At 53.2% G+C, this 22,791-nt stretch overlaps 10 protein-coding genes across 10 annotated transcripts; 7 read left to right on the top strand and 3 right to left on the bottom strand.

Moving 5' to 3' along the window:
- Positions 1–332: 332 nt before the first annotated feature.
- Positions 333–2,843, top strand: NUU61_009243 (putative C6 transcription factor; the record flags this gene model as incomplete). Its single annotated transcript, XM_056659768.1, has 2 exons — positions 333–911; positions 975–2,843. 2 exons carry the CDS (start codon positions 333–335, stop codon positions 2,841–2,843), a joined length of 2,448 nt encoding a protein of 815 aa, XP_056508061.1.
- Positions 2,844–3,398: 555 nt separating this feature from the next.
- Positions 3,399–4,090, top strand: NUU61_009244 (putative oligosaccharyl transferase subunit Dad1; the record flags this gene model as incomplete). The annotated part of the gene is made up of 3 exons (XM_056659769.1): positions 3,399–3,653; positions 3,737–3,915; positions 4,024–4,090. The coding sequence occupies 3 exons, from the start codon at positions 3,399–3,401 to the stop codon at positions 4,088–4,090; spliced, it is 501 nt and encodes a 166-aa protein (XP_056508062.1).
- Positions 4,091–4,548: 458 nt separating this feature from the next.
- Positions 4,549–7,457, bottom strand: NUU61_009245 (putative mRNA splicing factor RNA helicase (Prp16); the record flags this gene model as incomplete). Its single annotated transcript, XM_056659770.1, has 3 exons — positions 4,549–4,926; positions 5,006–6,546; positions 6,605–7,457. The coding sequence occupies 3 exons, from the start codon at positions 7,455–7,457 to the stop codon at positions 4,549–4,551; spliced, it is 2,772 nt and encodes a 923-aa protein (XP_056508063.1).
- Positions 7,458–7,845: 388 nt separating this feature from the next.
- Positions 7,846–8,941, top strand: NUU61_009246 (putative prefoldin subunit 2; the record flags this gene model as incomplete). Its single annotated transcript, XM_056659771.1, has 4 exons — positions 7,846–7,885; positions 7,956–8,046; positions 8,162–8,426; positions 8,900–8,941. The coding sequence occupies 4 exons, from the start codon at positions 7,846–7,848 to the stop codon at positions 8,939–8,941; spliced, it is 438 nt and encodes a 145-aa protein (XP_056508064.1).
- A 988-nt stretch (positions 8,942–9,929) lies between these two features.
- NUU61_009247 (nuclear transcription factor Y subunit beta) lies at positions 9,930–10,941 on the top strand (the record flags this gene model as incomplete). The annotated part of the gene is made up of 4 exons (XM_056659772.1): positions 9,930–10,083; positions 10,354–10,464; positions 10,521–10,648; positions 10,711–10,941. 4 exons carry the CDS (start codon positions 9,930–9,932, stop codon positions 10,939–10,941), a joined length of 624 nt encoding a protein of 207 aa, XP_056508065.1.
- Positions 10,942–11,806: 865 nt separating this feature from the next.
- Positions 11,807–14,314, top strand: NUU61_009248 (uncharacterized protein; the record flags this gene model as incomplete). The annotated part of the gene is made up of 3 exons (XM_056659773.1): positions 11,807–11,870; positions 12,048–13,164; positions 13,222–14,314. The coding sequence occupies 3 exons, from the start codon at positions 11,807–11,809 to the stop codon at positions 14,312–14,314; spliced, it is 2,274 nt and encodes a 757-aa protein (XP_056508066.1).
- Positions 14,315–14,879: 565 nt separating this feature from the next.
- On the bottom strand, positions 14,880–16,088 carry NUU61_009249 (TatD family hydrolase; the record flags this gene model as incomplete). The annotated part of the gene is made up of 1 exon (XM_056659774.1): positions 14,880–16,088. One exon carries the CDS (start codon positions 16,086–16,088, stop codon positions 14,880–14,882), a length of 1,209 nt encoding a protein of 402 aa, XP_056508067.1.
- A 979-nt stretch (positions 16,089–17,067) lies between these two features.
- On the top strand, positions 17,068–18,438 carry NUU61_009250 (uncharacterized protein; the record flags this gene model as incomplete). The annotated part of the gene is made up of 1 exon (XM_056659775.1): positions 17,068–18,438. One exon carries the CDS (start codon positions 17,068–17,070, stop codon positions 18,436–18,438), a length of 1,371 nt encoding a protein of 456 aa, XP_056508068.1.
- A 517-nt stretch (positions 18,439–18,955) lies between these two features.
- On the bottom strand, positions 18,956–20,900 carry NUU61_009251 (putative alpha/beta hydrolase; the record flags this gene model as incomplete). Its single annotated transcript, XM_056659776.1, is given in 3 exon segments — positions 18,956–19,087; positions 19,099–20,490; positions 20,565–20,900. 3 exon segments carry the CDS (start codon positions 20,898–20,900, stop codon positions 18,956–18,958), a joined length of 1,860 nt encoding a protein of 619 aa, XP_056508069.1.
- A 357-nt stretch (positions 20,901–21,257) lies between these two features.
- On the top strand, positions 21,258–22,658 carry NUU61_009252 (Spo7-like protein; the record flags this gene model as incomplete). Its single annotated transcript, XM_056659777.1, has 1 exon — positions 21,258–22,658. The coding sequence occupies one exon, from the start codon at positions 21,258–21,260 to the stop codon at positions 22,656–22,658; it is 1,401 nt and encodes a 466-aa protein (XP_056508070.1).
- Between the last annotated feature and the right edge of the window lie 133 nt (positions 22,659–22,791).

Genomic DNA, 22,791 nt, shown 5'->3' on the forward strand with positions numbered 1-22,791 from the left:
AAATTGAAGCCCCTTCGTACATTCCTATTAACTTAATAGATATTATTCAGGAGCAATGGGTTGTAACATTTACAGCTCTACAGAGTATTAGGTGGATAAGATAATGAAAAACAGGATAACATATGATCGACGGCTGTATACTTGCGAATGTCTGGAGATAAATCCCGGAGATAAGACCAATTACCTGATTGGGATAGGTCGATGACTCAGACCAGTCACGAGGCCGCAGGCATTTGCTGGCATCTTTTTTCTGCTGAGAGCTTCGTGGAAGTGAGACAAGCTCAAAGAAGAATGTGGAAGGCTCGTCCTGGCTTTTTGCTTATTCCTGCACTATGTCGTTCCCTCCAGCATCTCCCGAGCTGAGCCACCACCCCACCATTAGCGATAATTCTCCGACTCATGCCACATTGCCCGCCACCGACTCCCGCCCCGCAGGCCCCGACAATGGAAGCTCAAGGAGCTGTGTCACCTGTCGCCGCCGCAAGGTTCGCTGCAACAAGCGATCGCCATGCTCGAACTGCGTCAAGGCCGGCATCGAATGCATATTTCCCCCACCCGGTCGAGCTCCCCGCAGGTTGAAACGCCCACCGGACGCAGAATTGCTCTCGCGGTTGCGACGCTTGGAAGGCGTGATTGAACATCTGGGCGGAAAAAATGCAGAGCCCAGCTCAAGCTTGAGCCCTCCGACTCAGACCACGCCGCCCTCAGCTCATCCCTCTACCGCTGGGAGCGAGGCGACCGCGGCCACCACCTCTCCCGAGGGGCCGGCTCCAGATGGCCCTTGCCCATTCGCCTCAGACCCAAAGAAACCTCCATCGGGCAGGTTTGAAAATGAATTTGGAAGGCTGGTGATCGATGAGGGCCGGAGTCGATATGTGAGCAATAGGCTCTGGGCCAGTATGGGCGATGAGGTATTCCAGTCTACCCTTGTAACTTCTTTCTTCGATTCGATATGCTAATCGGCCTCATTGTAGATCGAAGAATTGCAGGATATTCTTGACCATTCTTCGTCCGATGAAGAAGATAATCCGTCCCCAGGATCTTCTCACTCTACCTCTCATGATGGGTTTCTTTTTGGGTTCTACTCCCTGTCGCACTCTCTTCGAGACTACCATCCACCATTGCCCAAGGTCTCGATGCTCTGGGAGACTTATAGGGAGAACGTGGCGCCTTTGATCACCATTATTCATAGACCGACCGCGAGAAAGCTGCTCGTCGAAGCTGCGCAGCACCCGGAAACTCTAGACAAGAATTCCGAAGCGTTGGTGTTCGCTATGTACCTGTCCGCTATTGTCAGCATGAACCCCGATGAATGCCTGTCTCGATTCGGAGAAGATCGCAACTTGGCTGTCAAGCGGTATCGATTTGCTGTCGAGCAAGCGCTGGCTAAAGCCGGATTTCTGAATACCCAGAGTCTCGTGCTTCTTCAAGCCGCGATTTTATTTCTGATCTGCGTACGCAGAGAAGATGACAGCAAGTTTGTGTGGTCTATGAACTCAGTCGTTCTCCGTCTCGCGCAAGGGTTGGGCCTACACCGGGATGGTACTAATTTCGCTCTAAAACCATTTGAGACCGAGATGCGCAGACGACTTTGGTGGCATATCTGCTTGATGGATATTCGCTCATCGGAGGATCATGGAACCGATCCGCTGATTCACGAGAATATGTATGACACCCGGCTGCCGTTGAATGTCAACGACGACGACATTTCCCCCGGCATGCAGGAGACGCCGGAAGAGCGAGAAGGCTGTACCGATGTGACGTTCTGTCTTATTCGCTGTGAAATTACAAGCGCTCTCCGACGGGCAAATTATGCCTGTCCTGGCAATCGATTCCGCATGGAAGGCTCCGGGCCATCGTTGGATCGTTGTGAGCGAATGATCCAAATAATCAGCGAGCGCTGTGAAGAACGGTATATTAAGCACTGTAACATGGACATCCCTATCCACTGGTGCTCTGCGACAGTTGGGCGTCTCATTCTCGCCAAGTTGTGGTTGATCGTTCACCATCCGATGACACGAAGAGATCGCGTCACCAATTTGCCGCAGGCGACTCGCGAAAGTCTGTTTCTCACAGCGATTGAGGTATTGGAGTTTGGCCGTCTTCTGGAGAAGGACCCCAAGACAGCTAAATGGGGCTGGCTGTTCCGGACGAATATGCAGTGGCATGGAGTCGCGTTCGTTCTGTCCGAGCTGTGCGTCCGCCCGATCTGCCCCATCACTGATCGTGCCTGGAATGCCGTCTCTTCTCTTTACACAGACTGGAGACAACAAGCAGGACACAAAAAGGGCATGTTATGGCGACCTCTGGCTGCTCTGATGAAGCGAGCGGAGGCAACCCGGGCTAAGCAACATGAAGAGCTGCGATCCAAATTCGGGCCTGTGCCCACTCCATCACAGCCCGCCAGCGCCCAGGTCGCCACCGGGCATCATCATTCTCTCCCTCAAATTCATTTGCCCACGGCGGCTCCAACTCCCCCATCCATGCTTCCAGCAGCTATTAACACCGCACTGCCGTCGTCGGGTTTGCCCCTGAACTTCAACCTTGGCAATGAGCCGTGGGAGGCCTTGCAAGACGTTTTCCCGAGCACAAATTTGTTGTCTTCCAGAAATCTCTTCGATACTTCTCCATCACAAGATCCGGTCTCGGCAGCAAGCATTCCAGCCGACTTTTCTTTCAATGTCGCCCCGAGCAATCCATTCATTAGTCAAGACCCCCTCCCGGAGCCTCCGCCACTCAGCTGGGATGAATGGGACCAGGTCATGCGTGACTTCCAGATGGACGTGGAGAAAGACGAGAATCATCCTTCCAAGGGGACTAATGTTTCAGATTGGCTCACATGAGCTCTATCTTCAAATTTGACGAGACTGGTCATGTTATCCTGGCTTCGTGGTCCTGGCGTTTTGATGATGAGAAGCGGAAAACATGCGTGCAGGCGCTGTGTTTGAAAATTTATGATTTGATGATATATGCTGTTCAGATACTCCTCGATTTTATACTCCACACCCCACTCTGATGTGTTTATTATACTCTTCTCTACCAACCTGGCAATATATTGCGCCTGATGCATTGGCTGATACTATAAATTACTCAAAAAGGTACAATTTTTTGCGTTACAACAGAATTCTACATCATATTGCTTCACCAGTTCTCAATCTAGGCAGAATATGGTCAATCTACGATCGACGGCGTATACTTCGGGAAGGTCACCGTGGACGATGAATGCACGTGACCCGATAAGCTCCCAGCTGGCATCAACCGCCGTGCTCCCTCCACACCTCCGTCCCTTTCCACTCGGATTGTCTCGAGCCATTGAGGTGCTTCGTTTACTGCAATTTATTATCCTCAATCCCGCTTTCCCAATCAAAGATCTTCCACCCTCCTCTCACCATAACACAATGCCCTCCAAACGACACGCGGCCTCAACCACCTCCGCACCCGCGGCATCCACGCCCACCTCGACGCCGAAATCGCTTTCGTCCGGCCCTGCCACCCTAAAAACGAACGCCTCCGCCGCCGAGATCGCCCAGCATGTCTGGCAGCAATACCTCACCACCACGCCGCAGCGTACACTGCTCCTCGACGCCTTCATGTTCTTCCTGGTTCTTGTTGGCGGACTGCAGTTCTTGTATTGCATTCTGGCCGGAAACTACGTAAGTTCAATCCTTTTGGGCCACTTTAGATGACTACACAGAGATGAACAGAGACTAATCAATTGTTTCTTCTATAATTATAGCCCTTCAACGCCTTTCTGAGTGGTTTCAGCGCCGCTGTTGGTCAGTTCGTGCTCACGGCTAGTCTGCGCATGCAGACTAGTGGCAGCGGTCCTGGGTCGAGCAAGCCGAGTTCCAAGGGCAAGAACGCACGGTTCGCGGGTGAGGATGAGGAGCAGACAGCCGGAATTTCGCATGAGAGGTGAGTGACAACCCTTAGCCTTGGTTTTTTCCTTTCCTCTTCTTGATCGCCTATTCTATCTTAACCAATTCTTGTGGAACATTGACTAATTCATGTAATTGCTCACAGGGCCTTCGCCGACTACATCTTCGGGAGCCTCATTCTACACTTTTTCTGCATCAACTTCATCAATTAAGCTCTGCGATACCCTGGTTGCAACACTCCCCCGTCCCAATTCTGTCCGGTCCGCGAAAATCGCTTTCTCTTTTGGCGATGCAACAAGCTTGTTGGTAATCACAGAGGGATTTTCTTTTTTCTCTTGTCGAACAAGCCAGACATAGTTCTCCCATTGTACCTGGCGCTCTCTGCTTATAAAATACAATGCTGAATGATTATGGCTGCTACTTGCTACTCGTACGAGCTATCAATACATTAGTACTTGTAGATGAGTGTCATTGGTTATCCTTAGCAGAAGGGGCTCGCTATTTGAGTTGCCCACAGAGGGATAAGATATCCCAATGGATCCAGTGTGAAATGAGAAGTGAGCTCGTGGGAATGCAACCGACAGTGGGTATCTATTTTCCAGGTGTTGAATGCATCTATCCCAATGCCCCAGAAACATCGCTCTATATCGTACAAAAAAGGGTCTAAACCCTAGAATGCGCGTCCCGGCCGCCGAGGCACTTTCGGTTTCTTCACCACACTTCCACCCGAGCCTGCACTTCCACCGCCATTGGCACCGGGCCGAGACGAAGAAGACGAAGCAGTCAGGCCACCGACTTTGCGGGCACCCTTGACAACAGGACGGCGAACGGCGGATCCGCCGCCTACCTCGACCTCTCGCCTGCGCCAGGATGGATCGTCGCGCTCCTGCTCGCGAGCCTTTTCGGCCGCGGCACGTTCGCGGTCTGCGGCCATTTGGGCTTCAATTTCCATTCGGCGGTTGAATTCTAGCTCTGTGACACGGCGATCGCGCTGTGAGTAGCCTTTTTCTTTGACGGAGTAGAAGACGCCGCCGAGTTCGGCGAGCCACTAAAGAATAGAAAGTTAGCTCAGCTGTCGCAAGTGTAGAATTGAGAATAGGAAAAAAAAAAAAAAAAAAAAGACTTACGTGGGGGTCGACGGCCGTCACGGTCGACATGTACTCCTTGGCGGTCAGGATCAGCTCGTGGTAGACGACATACTCCGGCACATAGCCGAGGCCATAGAGCGCACTCGTCGGGTGCAAAGCCATGGTCACACTAGTGCGAAGGTTGATGAACTCGCCGATGCCCTTAACCCGGGCAGCTTGGTGGTAGAAGCCAGAGCAGATGCACTTGCGAATGGTGTCCCAATCCGTGCCGCAGCTAATAAGCTCCATCTTCTGGGCAACCATAATGTCGTAGAGCTGATCACGGACTTCTTTGGCGCGCCGCAGCGCTTTAGAGTGCAAGAAGTGCTTCGTGCACCACGAGTCGGAGAACCCGTTGGTTTTCCACTGCGTGTAAACATGTAGAAGTGTCAGGTGGTCTGATTCAGGGACGAAGAACTTCTCACGCGCTGAATCCGATTCCTCCTGTCGCTCCTTGGGGCGGTAGAAGACGCTGGGCACCGACAGCATCGAAACGATAGTCAGCATCTCCTCACTGCAGCCGTATTCTTCCGAGGCCGTAATGAGAAGCTTGGCAAGAGGCGGGTCCATGGGGAACGGCGTCATACGGCGTCCCAACGCTGTGAGGTCACCCAAATTGTCCAAGGCGCCGAGTGACCACAGCTCGAAAAGGGAGGTGCTGATGGTCTCTTGTGGCGGTGGATCCATGAAGTCAAAATCAAGCAGATCCTTGACACCGAGGGATTTGAGGAGGAGCACGGTGTTTGCAAGGCTTGTACGCTGAATCTCCGGAATCGTCTGCAAATAGAGCTCGTTTTTGTAGGCGGTCTCGGTGAACAGGCGATAAGCCTTGCCGGGACCCGTCCGACCAGCGCGGCCGGATCGCTGGTTTGCGTTGGCCTGGGAGATTGGTGTGATTTGCAGAGTGTCCATGCCCATACGTGGGTTGTACACCTTCAGCTTGGAGTACCCCGAATCCACGACATACATGATCCCGTCGACGGTCAGACTCGTTTCGGCAATATTTGTGGCTACAATCACTTTGCGCACACCAGGAGCAGCCTTCTCAAAGATTTTGGCTTGTTGCTCCGCTGGCATCTGACTGTATATTGGCAATATACTCAGTTTTGGGGGGTCATTCAGTAACTTCAACCGTTCGGCGACTAGCTCGCAGGTCGCTTCGATATCCTCCTGCCCTGTCATGAAGACAAGGATATCACCAGGACCCTGGGAGACATGAATGGCCAAGACCTGCTTGACCGCGCTGTCGACATAATCTTCACAAGGCGTGCGTGAATAGTGAAGATCGACTGGGAATGTTCGGCCAGGAATGATGAATTCGGGGGCACCACCGTAGAAGCGCGAGAAGCGCTCTGCATTCATGGTCGCGGAGGTCACAATCAACTTGAGGTCTCTGCGCCGAGCGAGAACTTTCTTGAGGAGACCCATAAGGACGTCGGTGTTCAGTGCTCGTTCGTGCGCCTCGTCCATAATGATACACGAGTATTTATCAAGATCTGATTGAACTAGGGACTCTCGCAGGAGAACACCGTCCGTCATATCTAAGAGAATGGAGGTTAGCGACTCCATATTTCCAAGAGCGGAAGAAGGAATACTCACATTTGATGACCGTATCATCACTGGTACAATCCTCAAAGCGAATGGCATATCCTACGAGTCCGCCGAGGTCCACCTCCATTTCTTCGCTGACACGTTTGGCCACACTCATGGCAGCCACGCGACGAGGCTGCGTGCATCCAATCATGCCGTTCTTTGAGTAGCCATCTTCGTGGAGAAACTGCGTCAATTGAGTTGTTTTCCCTGATCCTGTCTCGCCAACCACGATGACAACCTGGTTGTCTCGAATGACGCGCAAGAGATCCTCGCGTACTGCAAAAGCTGGAAGAAACTCTCTCTGTTCGCGCATGGTTTTGCTCTTGCTGAACGAGCTAGCACCCCCCTTGTCTTTCTTCAAGTGTTGTGCAAACTTATTCCCACCCTTGTAGGTCTCCTCCACGGGCAGAGCAACTGCGCTATCGCCTTCATCTTCCTTTACCCCCATCAAGTTTCCCAAGGCCGTGCCCGCCATGTTTGTCGCTTCCTGCGCCTGCTTCTGTCGTTCCCTTTGCTGCCGACGTTCCCGCACAACCTTGCTTCCTTTTCGGCTGAAGACTGCCATATCACTCTGCGGGTCCCGGATGGCAGAGATCGGCTCCAGCTGCTGGGTGAAGATCGTACGGCCATCGAGAAAAGGCGGCCGGAGGTCGTGGACCAGTAGATGGACACGGGTTGCCTCTTCATCTTCGTGCATGAAATCGCCATCATGATCCCGTCTCTGCGCAACACCTGACGTGAGCATTCGATTGGTTTCCCAGGTGTCGATATCCTTGCGTTTGGCGTCGCGTAGCTGTGGAGGGAGTGTCGAGCCACTCTTCAGCCTTTTGGCTGGAGGGCCCATGTCGTCGCGGGCCATGATATTGTTTGAGCCTGGGCGACAGGCCAACTGAGTCCTAAGTGAGCGGTATCACCAAGCTGCTCGTTGGAAGGCTGGGGCGAATCTGGAGGGAATTCCCTATCGCAGACAAACAGTGCAAATATCATTATCGCTCACGTGACCCAACCACGGTGTGGAATGGCGCGCGAGTTCGGGGCGGGTTTTGGGGACATTTGCAGAGTTTCTGTTTCTGAAATATTGTGGTTCTTTTGATTAAGGGTTTTCTCGCATCTATTTCAACCCGTTTCGTTGGAAGTGGTGGATGACATAGTCTTTGTGGCCGAGAAGCCTCGAAACAAATCGCACCCGCCCCGCACCCCCCAACTCTCCAGCTTCCTTCCGTCGCATTACTTCCTCAAACGCCGTCATGTCGAGCCAGCAGCAGATTGATCCGAAAAAGCAACAGGGTTCGTCTTTTATAAGGATCCCTCCACACCTAATACGATTTCAACGCCGCTAACATACCCCCCACTTCAGAGCTTCAACTCCAGTATAGCAACTTCAAAAACACCCTCCAGCAACTAGCGCAAAAGATTGGAGACATTGAACAGGAAGCAGAGGAGCACAAGTAAGCTTTGGATTGATATTTCCCGGGGGTTCACTTCTAGTGATGACCCGGCGAGCGCAATTGACGGGATCTTTTGAGAGCTCCGATACCAACTAACGTGCGCCTACCTGTATAGACTTGTCATCGATACACTGGACCCCCTCCCGCAAGAACGAAAGTGCTTTCGCATGGTGAACGGGGTCTTGGTTGAACGCACCATCGAAGACGTTCTGCCTACGCTCAAGACCAACTCGGACGGACTGAAGCAAGTGCTGGAGGATATGTTGAAGCAGTACAAGACAAAGCAGGCAGACCTGGACAGTTGGAAGGTGGGCAACCCTCTTCCTCATACCAATGCCTCCAAAACATTTCGACCAGAGCAGCTGGCATTTATACGACTGGTTTGTGGTGCTAACCTGGAAATTCGCCTCTACAGAAGAAAAACAACATTCAAGTCGTGCAGCCTTGAGCTAGATGGCGACTGTATATTTCTTTTTTAAACTATCCGGTCTCAGGAGAAGAAGAAAAAAAAACCTACTGGCGTTCAGGGTAGCAGCAAAAGATTAGACATAATGCAGCGTTCTGTCGATGTTGGAAGAACTTTGCCTATTCAAGTTCATCTGGGGGCATAGGGCATAGATCCATCTGTACTGTGTCCTCGGGCTCTCAGCAGCTGCCGTCTATACTCGAATTCGAGGTTTCTAGAACAAAACACCACACAGTCCTTGAGTGCCCGAATGCAACATTGGATATAGTGATGCAAGCCGCGATGCCTGATTCCAGCAAGCATCCACACTATTGGGCCTCGATGGATTAGATCAGACTACTATTTAGGTATTAATATAAAGCGCAATCTAAAGCTAATCTATATCAGTATCTCTGTCCATTTGAACATTCAGACGATGACGATGACTGATCTCTATCGCTGTGTATCGACAATACAGTGTATTACCATAAGTGCAGATGAATTGGATATGGAATATGTAACGTTTTGTAAATAATGCCTGAGGCCATCTCGGGTGCGATCACCGATTGCGGTGCTCGTCTCTCCCCTCACTCTTCTTGCTGTCTTCATCCGCGTGCCATTTAGTATCGCGAAACCTGTTTCTTGATCATCTAAATCTAAGAGCAGTTGTTGTGGCCATCATCTGGATTTCAGACATCTACTTGGGTAGGCGACCAACCGAAGTGACTCGATCTGCCAGGGAGTTCTGGTTCGCCAATTGACCTCAGCCCGTGTGGATGAACGGGGCTCTCTCTCTTCCAGTCACATACTGTGATCTCCCATTGCCCTGATCTCTCAGATTCAGGCGAATCGGAAGCCTCAAAGATCCATCCTGGATATTCCCCCAGAGGTAGGGCTTCCCCCTCCAGTGGTCTTGCGCAGCCGACTGTCCGACAGTTGGGCTTCCCCCGATCTGACCCACCCTTGCTGCTTCCGCGTTGCATCCCGCGTCACCATCACACCCCCCATCAAGCTTCACTTTGCTATTTGTTCCCCCAACTCGTGAGGCGTCCAGAATTGGCTTTCTTCCTGAATCTAATACTGCGGCGCGATCGCTTTTCCTACTTCAAACTTGACAATCACTCGGAAATCCATACCTTTTTCGGAACATCAGACTAATCGGTTGTGATTGCGCGCTTTCGCGAGTACAGAGCTACTGCGCGATATTGCCAAAGCCACCCCCACTCAGCTGATACTCTCCCCATCGAGGCTACTGTGAAGCGGTTCGTATCCAGCCAATCCAACCCTGTCCCCTTTTTGATGCAGACAATTCTGACTTGTCTGTAACAGAGTCGATCGCGCGCCAGCATTCAGATCTGACGTGTCTGCCAACAGAGCACGCGAACAGACGTCTTGCCGCCCAAAACCCGTTTCTACTATATCCAAACCACTCATAATCATGTCGTCGACCTCTCCCTCTAAGGAGCCGGAAGTTGAGCCCGAGGTGCAATCGGGTGAAGACCCAGAACAAATGGAACGCGAGCACGACCAACTCCATGGCCAGGGCGAGTTCGAGGTGAAGGAGCAAGATCGGTGGCTTCCGATTGCCAATGGTTAGTTGCGTCTCTCTCTGAAGCATCCTGTGGTTCTAATTTGTGCGTCCCTGGCTTTTTGTGTCTTATTGTCTCCCCGCTTTGTCCTTCCAGAAGCTTGTTTGCCCACCATCCTCGAGACATGCGTTGATCTTTCGTTTGTTTCTTTGAGAAAATGCGCCTGCGCGATGACTCGGGAAATATTCACCCCAACATTCGTTTCGTCCCATCCACGATGGCATTTCTCCGCATTCAATTTCGAAAGATGCTAATCCATCCCCTTCTCTGCAGTGGCCCGCATTATGAAGCTCGCTTTGCCCGACAACGCGAAGATCGCAAAAGAAGCCAAGGAATGCATGCAAGAATGTGTGAGCGAGTTTATCTCGTTCATCACGAGTGAAGGTGGGCTTTTTGCCTTGACTCTATTCGGTCAATGTTCCATGCTGACAAGTTTCCAGCCTCGGAAAAATGCCAGCAAGAAAAGCGCAAGACAGTCAATGGCGAGGATATCTTGTTCGCGATGACCTCGCTTGGTTTTGAAAATTACGCTGAGGCTCTCAAGATCTACCTTTCCAAGTATCGTGAGGTAAGACTGATACTCCCCCGAGACACCGGCACTCTTGGACCTAATATACTGGTTTCCTATAGACTCAATCTGCACGAGGCGAGAACCAGGGTCGACCCCCGAGCAGCGGCTATGGTGCCGGACCCGTGGGTGGTCCGAGTGGTGCCCCTCGCCCTACAGGGTTCCCGGATGCTGAGAGTGCGAACAGCATCTTGAACCCCAGCCTCGATCCGTCGGAGCAAGAAGCCGCTGCCTACGGCTATCCTTCCATGGTCCCACAACCTCACAACGGAGCGGGTGGTGACACGTACTAGTGATCCTTCATGATCAGTTGGCATCAGTCGAGGAAACACTAGAGTCAAATTTGGTTTCTGGAAGGTGTTCGTGAGATGGCCGTTCCCATGTGGATTTCAGAAAGATGGCGTGGGGGCATGCAGGCGTCCTGGTTCTCTTTTTTTTTCAGTCTATCTGTGCCCCGTCCTGATGTTGCGGGCGCTCGACGCGATGGTGGCCCTTTTTGTGAATTGAATGGGGTCTATATACTCGAAAAGCAACATGTCCTCGACAGCGGGTACTCCGAGTTGAGTGCTATTCTCGGCAAGTGTGTCCTTGTATAGGGCTAGTTTGGCCGCCACATTGATTTGTTTCGCGGCGTTCATGTGGGTTCTCCAGGTGGAATGATTGATCTGGCAATATCTGTACCTATCCATGACAATTCGACGTCTTTGCAGACCGGGGAAGGTGGATCCTGTGGAGGGCTTGTATACTTCCCGATAAGGCGTTATCAAGGCCGGGTGGCCTCGCACGCCACCTATCTCGATTTCCCAAGTATACCCAAAGCACCAGGCCAAGTAGACAAACCAGGACCCGTCTTCCCCGACTTTTCCCCTATATGATCATCCGTGATTCACGCCAGGTATCCACTTGTAGACCCACGATATGGCCCAACTTGAAGTTTTGTCGGGGCTTTTACATAATCGCGTTTTCGCCTTCTCCGCACGTGAGACTCCACCAGACCCGATCCCGCAGCCCTCATCTTCCCGACTTTTTCGAATCTCTGGGTGAATTGCTAGTACCCTCGGCAATCGTTTGACCTCGCAGGATGCCTTGAGAAACTGCGTGGTTCAAATGCAGACTCACGATCTGCACTTGTAGGATGATGTCGATGGTTCTCCCGCCATGTCCTCCACCTATGATAACCCTTCCTCGCCGCTCCCCGACGGGGTGAGCAAGCGCAAGCAGGGTAGGAGCATTCTCTCTTTTGATGTGTTTGTTTTGTTTCGTTTTCCCTATCAATCATTCTACGAACTGATTCAACCGGTCTCCCTCGATTGATGAGATTTTTCTTGTTGTGTTCTTTTTTTTAGGGCTACCGATACCAATCGCAGGTTTGGCTGACCGGTGACCCGAAATTTCTTAGGTTCCGCGGCCTGCGTTCATTGTCACCGGCGCAAGGTTCGCTGTGACGCTCGAACAGTCGGAATCCCTTGCACCAACTGTCGCACTTCTGGAAAGACCGACTGCCGCATCCACGAAAAGAAAAAACGGCTTGCAGTGCGTTCGATTCTCGATCCCGTTCCGATCCGATCTCGGCCTCTGCCAACCTCTGATCATACTCCCAACCCTCCCACGCCCGCAGGCACGGCGCTACCTCCGAGCTTTCCAACGCCGTTCCAGAACAGCCATGCATCAACGCCCACTGCAAATGGCCTTCCGCAAAATCGGTTCCTGTCTAACGCGGGGCCCGAGACATTCCCCCGCCAAGGCCCCGACATGTCGCATGCCCGCGAGGCACACACGGATATGGAGCAGCAGCTCGTGAAAATTATTGATGAAGAGGAGTCTGGTCGAAGAGAGATTCAAAGAGGCGTGCGCGCCTTTTACGTCGGTCATGAACTTTCCAATATGTCTTTCTTGATCCGCCAACAGCGGGACCAGGACGACGATGTGTACCATTTCGCGAGCAATGAAATCCCGCGCCGGCAAATGAAAACAGGTCATGATCAGCTCCTGACGGATGCTCTCACGCTCCCAGAACCGGCCCTGGCGGACCAGCTAGTCCAAGCCTACTTCGCCTACGTCAATACCGGCTATCCCATCGTAGATGAAGACTTGTTCATGACGCAGTATCGGAACCGAGATCCTGCGGATCCCCCACCGGTTCTCCTTCTCCAAGCCATATTGTTGGTCGGAGCTCATGTTTCCCGCCCGAAAGCAGAGCGTGATGCCTTGAAGGAAATCTTCTTTCGCCGCACCAAGTACCTGTTCGACAATCGCATTGAGCGAAATCGGGATATTCTGGTTCAGGTAGCATTGCTATTGACCTGGCATTCTGATAGCGCTGACGACGATGTCGCTGCGGATGCTCACTTTTGGGTTGGTGTCGCCGCGCGGATTGCCATGGGGCTTGGAATGCATCGCGACCCCGTCTCAAGCCGCTTCGTGACCCGTGACCGACGGATGTGGAGACGAGTCTGGTTCATTTTAGTGCAGTTTGATGTGCTAGTGTCGTTGTCGTATGGCCGACCTCAGGCTATGTGAGTTTCGATGGAACCCCGCCAGATGTTTGTAAATGCTAATCAAGTTTACTTCAGCAACCTTGACGACTCCGATGTGTCTCCGCTGACACCGGCGGACTTTGAAAACTGCGGACCCCGAGTGCAAACCGAGTATGTCATTCATTTTACAGAACTCTGCACGATGATCTCATATGTCATTCGTGATCGGTTCGGGCTTCGGACCACCGAAGAACGCCGGAAAGCGGTTCTCCATGAAGCAGATGGCTCCCTGGCCAATTGGTCGCTAAAGCTTCCGGACAACCTGCGTCTTCGAGCGTCAGACATGGATCCATGGTCCGCTACGCTCCACTTGACCTACAACAACTTCCTCATCTTGTTGCATCGGCCGCATCCAAGAGCCTCGGCGTATTCGGACGATTATGGTCCCCACGACGCGGAGATTTGTAGCGCTGCTGCAGGAGTGATCGCCTCGATCTTCGAAGAGCTCCGACTGAATGATCGTCTGAAGTTCCTCTGGTACACGGGAGTGCACACCCTATTTACGGCCATGATCCAAGTACGAGTGGAGCTGCGATTCTCCAATCCTGTTCTGGCGATCAATGCCCTGCGACGCTTCGATTCGGCTTCTTATTCGCTGCGCGAGCTGGCTGAATATTGGGTTCATGCAGGGACGATCCTGCGGCTCTTTGAGGACTCCAAGCGACTGCAAGAAGACCTCCGCATGGCGACCAGCGAACGGCCCAAGCCTTACGGTGGTCAGCCTTCCGGCAAAATACCCGTCACGTCTCCAGACGCCATGCAGACTGCCCCCACACCTCAACCACTATCCTTTGGGGTGCCCACTCCTGAATCCACTCCGATGCAGCAGACCACTCTATCGCCACAGCCCAACACACAGTTCGACAACTGGATCACCGCCCCTCTCCGACTCAATGTCGGCCCCTTGGAGCGAAACGACCCTTATTCGAGCAGCATGCAGGTGGACCAAATGGAGCCAGCGCGCGACCAACTAGATTGGCGGCAACTCTTTTCATTCACAGATTCAGATCTGCCTGTGCCCATGGGTGTCGAGGGTCTTCCAGAGCTAGAGGACGAGTGGCGACAGATCTACTGGCAGGATCTGCCCATGTCAGATCTCATTCCGGACGGGGGCTGGATCCACGGCTAATTTGCCTTTTTTTTTAAATTATTATTTCTTATGGATGCATTCTTGATATCGCCCCTTTGGGTGGCATTTGGATGATATGCCCTTCATTTCCATACGACCTCTTCAAGCCGCAAAACCTTTGGCTGAAACCCCTTCCTCTACTTTTACCACGACTTGAGACTTGATGATGAGATGAGATGAGCTACGTCAAGGCCACGGACGCACACGATATAAACAGGAGGATTGTTCAGATGAGAGAATCCTACAAGGGGGGAAGGGGTTCCTATAAACGGGCTTGAGCCCACGATACCACATATCAACGATCCTCTACATCCCCTATATATACTTAGCCATACACTTGTTATATAATTGCACGTTCTGAACATTTAACAAGGAAGAAAAGTGTTCCTCTTTTTTCCTTTAATCATTGAATTTATGTGTTTTCATGTACTTTGTATGCAAATCGTACATCTAGGCATCCATTGGCCTGTGAAACTCTACCGCGCTATGCAACAGAACCATAACACCATCCCATGAAATTCTGAAAGAAAAGAAATGCAAAAGAAAGAGCAACAGAAAGACCCACTCAGCCAGCAACAAATCTCTTCCAGTTCTCTGCCAGCTGCTGCATACCCTGCCGCAGCCCCCAGCCACGCAGCTCGCAGATCTGGCGTGCCGCCTGCTCCAGCAGCTCGTCCATCTCCGGCCCCGCTGTGTGGAGGTCGCTTTCGACGAGCACCCGGTCAGCAGGCAGTGCCTTGATCACATCACCCACTTTTCCCACACGCGCCCCACCGAAGTTGATGACCGTCGAAAAGGAGAAGTAGATGTCAGAGGGGTTCGACCGGTTCAGGAATGGGCGCACCGGCTCGATGGTGCCGGAGTAGGAGTGCAGGCAGATACGTGGTGGGAAAGGCAGGGATGGGGGAGAGGGCGAAGCTGCGTGGACTGAGGTGGCTGAGGTATGGTTGATACCGCCGGGTGTGGTGGTGGTAGTATGTTGTTTACCATTGTTATCCTTTTGATCTTCCTCCTCGGAGTCGTCGAAGACCACACCCTCTGCATCCTGCAGCTTCTCTCTCGCCCGCTTTGAGAGCACGACTCGCTCATGACCTGCCCACAGCTCCTTTAGGACATCCAGGACAACTCCATGTGTCTTCACACTGTGTAGTGATACAGCCCGAGCCATTTCGCCTGCCAGCCGCAGCTGTGCCTTGAGTACCACCCGCTGATGGTCCAGCTTGACGCAGTACGGCGAAAGGCGACGGCCCTCCCGCGACCCGGGGGTAATTTGGGTGTCTCGTGTATTGAGCTCCTGTAGCGTCCACGCGCTGGGCAGTCTGAACGAACGATCCAGCCCCACCTCGCCAACCAACGCACGGGGGAACAATTGTAGGCGGGCGCGGGTATCAGCGATAAGTGTGGACAGCGGAATCGGCGTGGGCAATGCATCCACAAAGGTCGGGTCGTCGACCGACGAGGGTGTAAGTACAGAGGCGTAGTGGTTGATTTTCTGTTGGGTAGCATCATGATCATTCTTCCCGTGCTCGGGCTCGTTTGTGTCGTCCCGGATCTGGTGCGAGAACCACGGATGCCAGCCGAAACATGGCAGTATGCGCTCTGGGTGGGACTGCGCTGCCTGCTGGACCAGGGATTGGTCTTGCCCGCGCGTGGCCATCACTGTCAGCGTGGCTGCCTTCATGTCTGGGATGCTGGCGATGGAAGGCATGGTGTCGGTGGGGTGGCAGTGGGCATCATGGACACCAATGTCCCAGGGGAAAGATTCCTCGGACATGGTGGGACGAAGGGTATGTAGACTTGCAAAGAAGAAACGAAAAGAGAGCTTGACAGCAAGCTCAGAAGCTAGTGCATTCTTGGCGCATCTCTTAAGGGCATCTAGGCGGTAGGTATTCTTGCCATGACGTAGTTTTGCCGACCCACCTTTCTTTGATCTATATAAATGTCAACGATGTTTTTCAGATCTCAGGCTTAATAGTGTGAAATCGTATCTGTGTTTATTCACCTAGGTTAATTATTCACCTTAGGGTGTTCTTCTTTTCTAATTCTTATTTTTATCTCATTAAGTTACTAGGTCAATAGAAGAAAGGATCTAATAAAAAAAAAGCTAAGAGGAGCCGAACCATGGACCTAGGCGGCTTCATGGTACCGGGAATCCCCCGCACACCTCTGCTCCTGCAGTGGCAGGAACCTCAAGACCGCAGCCTCATAGAGGATAGTATACGTGTCTCTTTCCTACTAGGCCACCTGGCCCTGGTTGGCGATTGGGCAAACTATCCCAAAAACATAAGGGAGCAAACAGTTTCCTAATCAAGAAAGAAGCCTCATCTCACAGACAACCCATAGTTTGCCTAGATATTAAGGCCTCCTTAATCCTTCCTACATGTCATAATAGCCCTGGAGGTATTAAGAGAAGCTGCTATAATATTTGCTTTATTCTATCTCCCTACCAAGCGGACGTGGTTATCCATATATGATATTAAAGCCTTAAAGATTAGGCACCCAAACTTCTTATGATATTCCAAGAGGATGAAGAATTCTTGTTACTTGAAAAATGTGCATCGTGAACTTCAGGAGATTCATAGTCTTGTGTGTTGACGTATTACCAAAACAGCCGTAGTATACCCACCACAAGAAGACTGGAGGTGGAACCAGGTGGGGGTGAGGTAATTCCGGGGGGGCTTCACATGCATCAACAGCTAACTCCCACGAGGCAAGCTTGTTTCTCCTGCTCGCCATGGATTTTGATCCAAGCCATGCAGTTCATGCAGCTATCCACGCTGCTTGTGCTGCCAGTCCTGGGCCTAGTAGCCATTCCACTCTTTCTCTCAGCATGGGTCACCGTTTCCTTCGCGCTGCTGACGCTGTTCATCCGGCTGACAATCGTCTACCTGGAGCTCGGATACGGCCTTGTCACTAGCTATTTTGTCATCCCAACTTCATCGACATCCTCCCTGTTGACCTTCGCTCTCTCTGAACCACCGACCCCCGCTGGTCCATCCAGACGGAACTCTGGCTCGAGCCGAACCCAGTCACGCAAGACCCATGAGGGCAACGATGTGGCGCTCGCTCTCCGAGGCCTGAGCGACACCCCAGATGACCACCTTAGTGGGAGAAGAGCCTCCTATGCCCGCAGTATGGCCGCCGCCCACGATCTGCCGGCTACCGCGCCTCTAGGCTTGGTCAGTGGCGACGCGCGGCGGGATTTCGAAGGCGTGGGCGGCTGGCGCTCATACTCAAGCTCCTCACGAGCCTTCAAGCACCGCGGGGGTCTAGTTTCTCACGAGAAGCCCTCAAGCTCTGTGTCATCCTCGTCGGCACACAGCGCCAGCGCGGACTTCGGTCCCAACGCGAATGCCGATGCCGATGAACGCGCCTGGCTTTCTTTAAACCAGCGTCTTGAGCTGCCATCCCATCTGGTCACCCTGGGAAGTCCGGATTCCATCCCCGCATCCGCTGTGAACAGCCCGAGCTACGCCGATGCCGACTCTGGAAATAGCTACCCAGCTCTAATGCCGCCGACCACCAGTGCTGCTTCCGGACACGCCTCCTCTCATCTGCAGCCCGGAGCGCCCCGCCACCACCATCCCTCCCGCACGACCTCCTCGCTGCCGGTGATCGGCCGGCGGTCCGGAGGCGGAGGACTTTCGCTCGCGCTATCGACCCGACCCGATGTTAGAGATTATCCCTATACCCACGCCGTGTCCCCATCCATGGCGCGGCTTGTCGCCCCGTTCATGACACCCCAGCCCTACCCATCTTCCCGGGTCTATTCACACGCCGGGTCATTCTCACGGGCCTTGTCGGGACCCAGTGGCCCCCACACAACCACCTATCTCCCTGGCTCTGTGGATGGGGTTGTGACGGGATTGGGTGAGAATAGCAGCAGTTCTGGCGGAGGCTACTTCGCCCTTGGGTGGCCTGGAACCTATAGCAACTATTCGCTATCGGGCATGGCCAGTCCAAGTCGCAGTGGGTACACGACTCCAGGGATCGGTGTCTCAACTGAGGATCGCGATGCAACGCTGCATCTGAGCCGGTCGATGGCACATTATCCCGTGGGCGTTCGGCATCGCAGAAGTAGCATCTCGGGACCACATGCGCGAAGGATGTCTGCTGGCGAATGAAATGGCATGGTGACTGCATATCTTTGGTTATTTATTGTCTTTTCTTTTCTCTTCTTTGCACATGCCATTTCTTGTTTATAGTCAACAAGCATATAGTCACAACAATTGCACGCTTTACGTTCATTCTAGCCTGATTGAATTGTTCAATTCCTATTTTTCTATCTGGAAATATGAATCCCGTATTCCAAATTTTTTTTTTTTTTTTTTTTTTTTTTTCACTTTACTTTCCTCCCTACCATATCAAGCTGTCCAGAAATAAAAGCAGGGATCGTACAAGCCACAAAGTATACCAATATGACTGATCCATGTCTATGTCTAGAGGTATGTACCATAGTGAATATATCCAACAGAGCAGAGAGCCGCACACAGGGAAAGAAGAAAACAAGAAAAGAAAAAAAAAAGGTATCCGGCACACAATATCCAAAAAGAAAACCGACGCTCCAAGCTAAAAGAGAGATATTCATGGCCCATGATCCATCCCACCGAGGACATGGAGTCTTTTCGTCACAAGTCAAGGTCAAGGCTGGCGGCCCCTCTCCCGCCGATCCACCTCCTCCATCTCAGCCAGGACGACACGGTTGAACTCTTCCCATCCGTCCAGGTAGAGATGGTGGCCAGCCCGCTTGACGACTACGACCTTGGCAGATCCCTCATCATTACGCCGCTCTTGCGGCGTTGCCTTTGTAGAGCACGCTGTTTTTCTTCTTCGAGGCGGGCTGCTGCGGCGTGACCGCCTTCAACATCCATCCAGTCGTGGTCACCGTACATAAAAACCACGGGGAGACCCTTTTCGCGTTGAGCCGGAGCTTCCGTCTCGGGTGTTTGAGCAGCGCCAGGGGCTTCTGATAGTGTGGATGCAGGAGGCTTGGGGGGAGCAACGGATGAAGTGGCGGCAGTAACCGGATGAGGCAAGTTTGAGAGAGAATTAGACTGCACCATTTGCCGCCCAACACCGTGTATGCGGTGGATGAGAGGACTGCGAGCGAATGCGCCGGGTGCGAGGATATACGCCAGGGCATATTCGCCGCTGCCGCGGAGGCTGAATATCGAATATGAATAATCGTGGAGAGATTTGGCCTCTTCGGCTGGGAGGTGCGAAAAGCGGCGTGAGGTCCACCCCGATACCAAACGAGGCCCAAACGGACCAGTCCAACGCACCAGACTGAAGGGGGAGATATTGCAATCCCACAGATAAGCAAACCACTTGGGCAGATTTCGTCGCGGCGGCTGAATTGCGTGCTCGACGTTCGGTGCGGGATTTCGCCCCGTAATGAAGCTACCGTCAGAAGTCTTGGGCGCCGTACCCGGAACAGCCGCCGAAGCGGTGATTTCACGCTCATCCTGGGTGAACTCGTTGGCCATGGTTGAGTCGGAAGGCTCGGGCACATCCGCGGTGACGGCGTATGGGTCCTCCGGAATACCCACAGGAGACGCCAGGATGAGTTTGTTCAGATGCCCGGGGTATTTAAGCGCGTAGGCGACTGCCATATACCCACCGAGACTGTGGCCGAGCAAGGTGAACCGATCAATCTTGCGCTTGGCACGCCATTCTTCCAGCGCGTCCACAAACCAAGCCTCGGCCTCTCGGATGGCGGCTTCTCGCTCCTTTGCCTGTATTTTAAATGGTGGCCGAGTGCTCCGGCCCATGCCGAGCATGTCAACTGCATGCAATTGCCAGCCCTTCAATCGACTTAGTGGCTCGAAGTTCTTGTAAAAGAAGCCGAGCCCTGCACCGTAGCCATGCAACATGACCAGATGTTGGTCCGCATCCTCACCGACTCTCTCCACCGAGAACTCATTGAGTGCGCGATCTTTGCCACTGAGCTCTACCATACTCGACCGCCATCGTCGCGGACCATATGGATCCCCGAGAGAGTTAGTAGTAATCTCTCCTTGCTGGTTTGGATCTGTGGCCTGAAGGCTGCGGGGGGTGGCTCCGTCGGGATAGTCTGCCGTGTTTCCGGTTTGAAGGTGGGTAGGAGGCTGGTGATGCAAATACGGAAGATGGGAAAGAACCTTATGTTCGGCAGCGGCAGCAGGGAGACGAGCCCACTAGAAGAGAAAAACGCGACACGTCAGCGACAACGAAACCAGAGGTTATCAGTCTGCCCGGCGTAGAAACGAACCCATTGACTGAAGCCTTCTCGGTACCCCAACGGGAAGAATGACCGCGCGGCTGCTGCCCCGGCGGCAGCGCGAGCAGCATACGGCGTGCCTTCTACCGTCTGTGCATTGGGCCGGTGTTGGTGGTGTTCGCGGACGTCCTCTTGGGACGAATTGAAGGATTCTGAGGTCATGGAGGATGACGGGCGGATCCCAAAGTGAGTGGCGAGGGGTGTGCGAGCGGGATAGACCCAGAGTCGAGGATTTGCAGAGGATAGTATGTGGCACGTAGAATACCTTGGTGACAGAGAAGCAGAGTGACAAACTGTTTCCGCCACAAGAAGAAGGGCGGTGCTCATGGGGGTATAAGAGGAACCGGAGACGGATCAGCCACGCCGCTTAACCCCGACAGGCAACCAGACGTGCACAAACCCCGAATGAACACCCGAACAATAGAAGACGGGAGATCCCTGAAGAAAAAAAAGAAAGAAAGAATCAAGACTCAGGACACGGAAATGCCAGACCCCAAGGGCAGCGGAGAGAGAAGTGGGAAAGATGATGTCGCGGATCGGCCGTTTCTTGATCTTCCGCTTTTCTCCTCCGTTCTCCCATCACTTCCTCCCCCCATGCTTCTCTCATGAGAGCTGCGCCAGGCCGCCACGGCCGAGTTTGATTAACTGTGTTTCTCTTGCTTCATTCTGTATGATTCTTAGACCATGGCAACTCCCTTGGATCAGCTCGTCAAGGGCGCGGTCCCCGATGCTCGCGCGTCTGCACCAGACCCGGTTGCTTCACAGCAAGCTCCTTCGGACTCTTCGTCCCCGCCACGATCATCGACTCCTGATCCGCTAGCTACATTACCCTCATCGCCACCGCAGATTTACCTGAACTTGCTGATTCTCGAAACCTCGCTGCGAGCCCAGTATCTGGCCTTGCGCGAGCGTCGCCGACAAAACACTTTCTTCCTACTTCTCTTGATGACCTGGATCGCCTATTTCGCATACGCTCTATTTCTCCGCCCACGAGAAGATGGTCGTGGGGTGGGCGGCTCGGTGTACTGGGTGGTTGAGATGGGCGAGAAAGTCGCGCTACTTGGCGGGGTGGTGACTGCGCTCCTGGTCTGGGGAACTGGGCAATGGGAGCGCGGAATTCGCTGGCCACGGCGCTGGCTCGCCGTCGCCAATCGTGGCCTGCGCAACATGAATACAAAAATCATTGTGATTCGCGGCCCTTGGTGGCAGGAGCTGCTATCCTATGTCTCGTTCCTATTCCCATTCTCCGTCCCGTTCTTCCCATCGCCCAGCGGCAATTTCCACTGGGTCGAGCGAAATCCCTCAGAGCGACGTGCCGGTGGTCGGCAGCACTACCAACAGTACTACAGTGGTGGCGACAGCGAGTCCGGTATGGTAGAAGAAGATCTGAGCCCCGGAGGGGACTACATCCGTCTGCTTCTGCTGCCCAAGTCCTTCTCCCCAGAATTCCGCGAGAACTGGGACGACTACCGCACGGATTTTTGGGAGAAGGAGAACGAGCGTCGCGCTCAGTTGCGACACAAACTGCGCGAGCGCGAGCGCCAGCTTGCCCAGACCGAGGGAGGCTGGCTCGGACGTCTCGGTCTGGGATGGTGCGCTTCCCACCGCCGCCGTCTTGTTGCTGCCACCATCTACCGGCCCCTCGAACCAGAGACCAAATACCGCCCATATCCACACCACCATCACCAACCATCTACCTCGTCGAAACTCAGTCAAGAGACTCGCGCACCCTCCGCGCGCCGCAGTACTCGCTCCGAGTCTCATTCTCGGACCTCGTCCCGCAGCTCGACCCCGGTCGATGCAGGCCACGATGACCGGCCTCCTTCCCGCTCCTCCGCGTCTGGCCGGCCGCGCCGCGGCAGCAACACTCCGTCACTCCCTGGCACCGATTCGAGTCCTCAACAGCGAAAGCGAAAGGGCTCTAAATCGCTCCGCCGCGGCCTGTCGCCTCTCACGCAGGCACAGGTCCGTGAGGGTGTGCGAACCCCGTCTTTTTCCTCCGACGAATCTGGAATGCTTCCGTTGGATGAAGATAAGGAGGAGGCTATACCAACATCTGTACCGGAACAGAATTCTGCAGCATAGCACGAAATGTCTGTCATGGCGTCCATGTCTCTATCTATACCCGTTTTGTTCTGCGTTCTGTGCCTGGACTGTTTTGAAACGTAGTTAGAGGAAGAGGTTATTTTGGTTTTGCAAATTTATCTTTCCTCATTCC

The sequence above is a fragment of the Penicillium alfredii genome, assembly GCF_028826965.1.
Source record: "Penicillium alfredii strain IBT 34128 chromosome Unknown utg000011l_segment0_segment0, whole genome shotgun sequence".
Lineage (NCBI taxonomy): Eukaryota > Fungi > Ascomycota > Eurotiomycetes > Eurotiales > Aspergillaceae > Penicillium > Penicillium alfredii.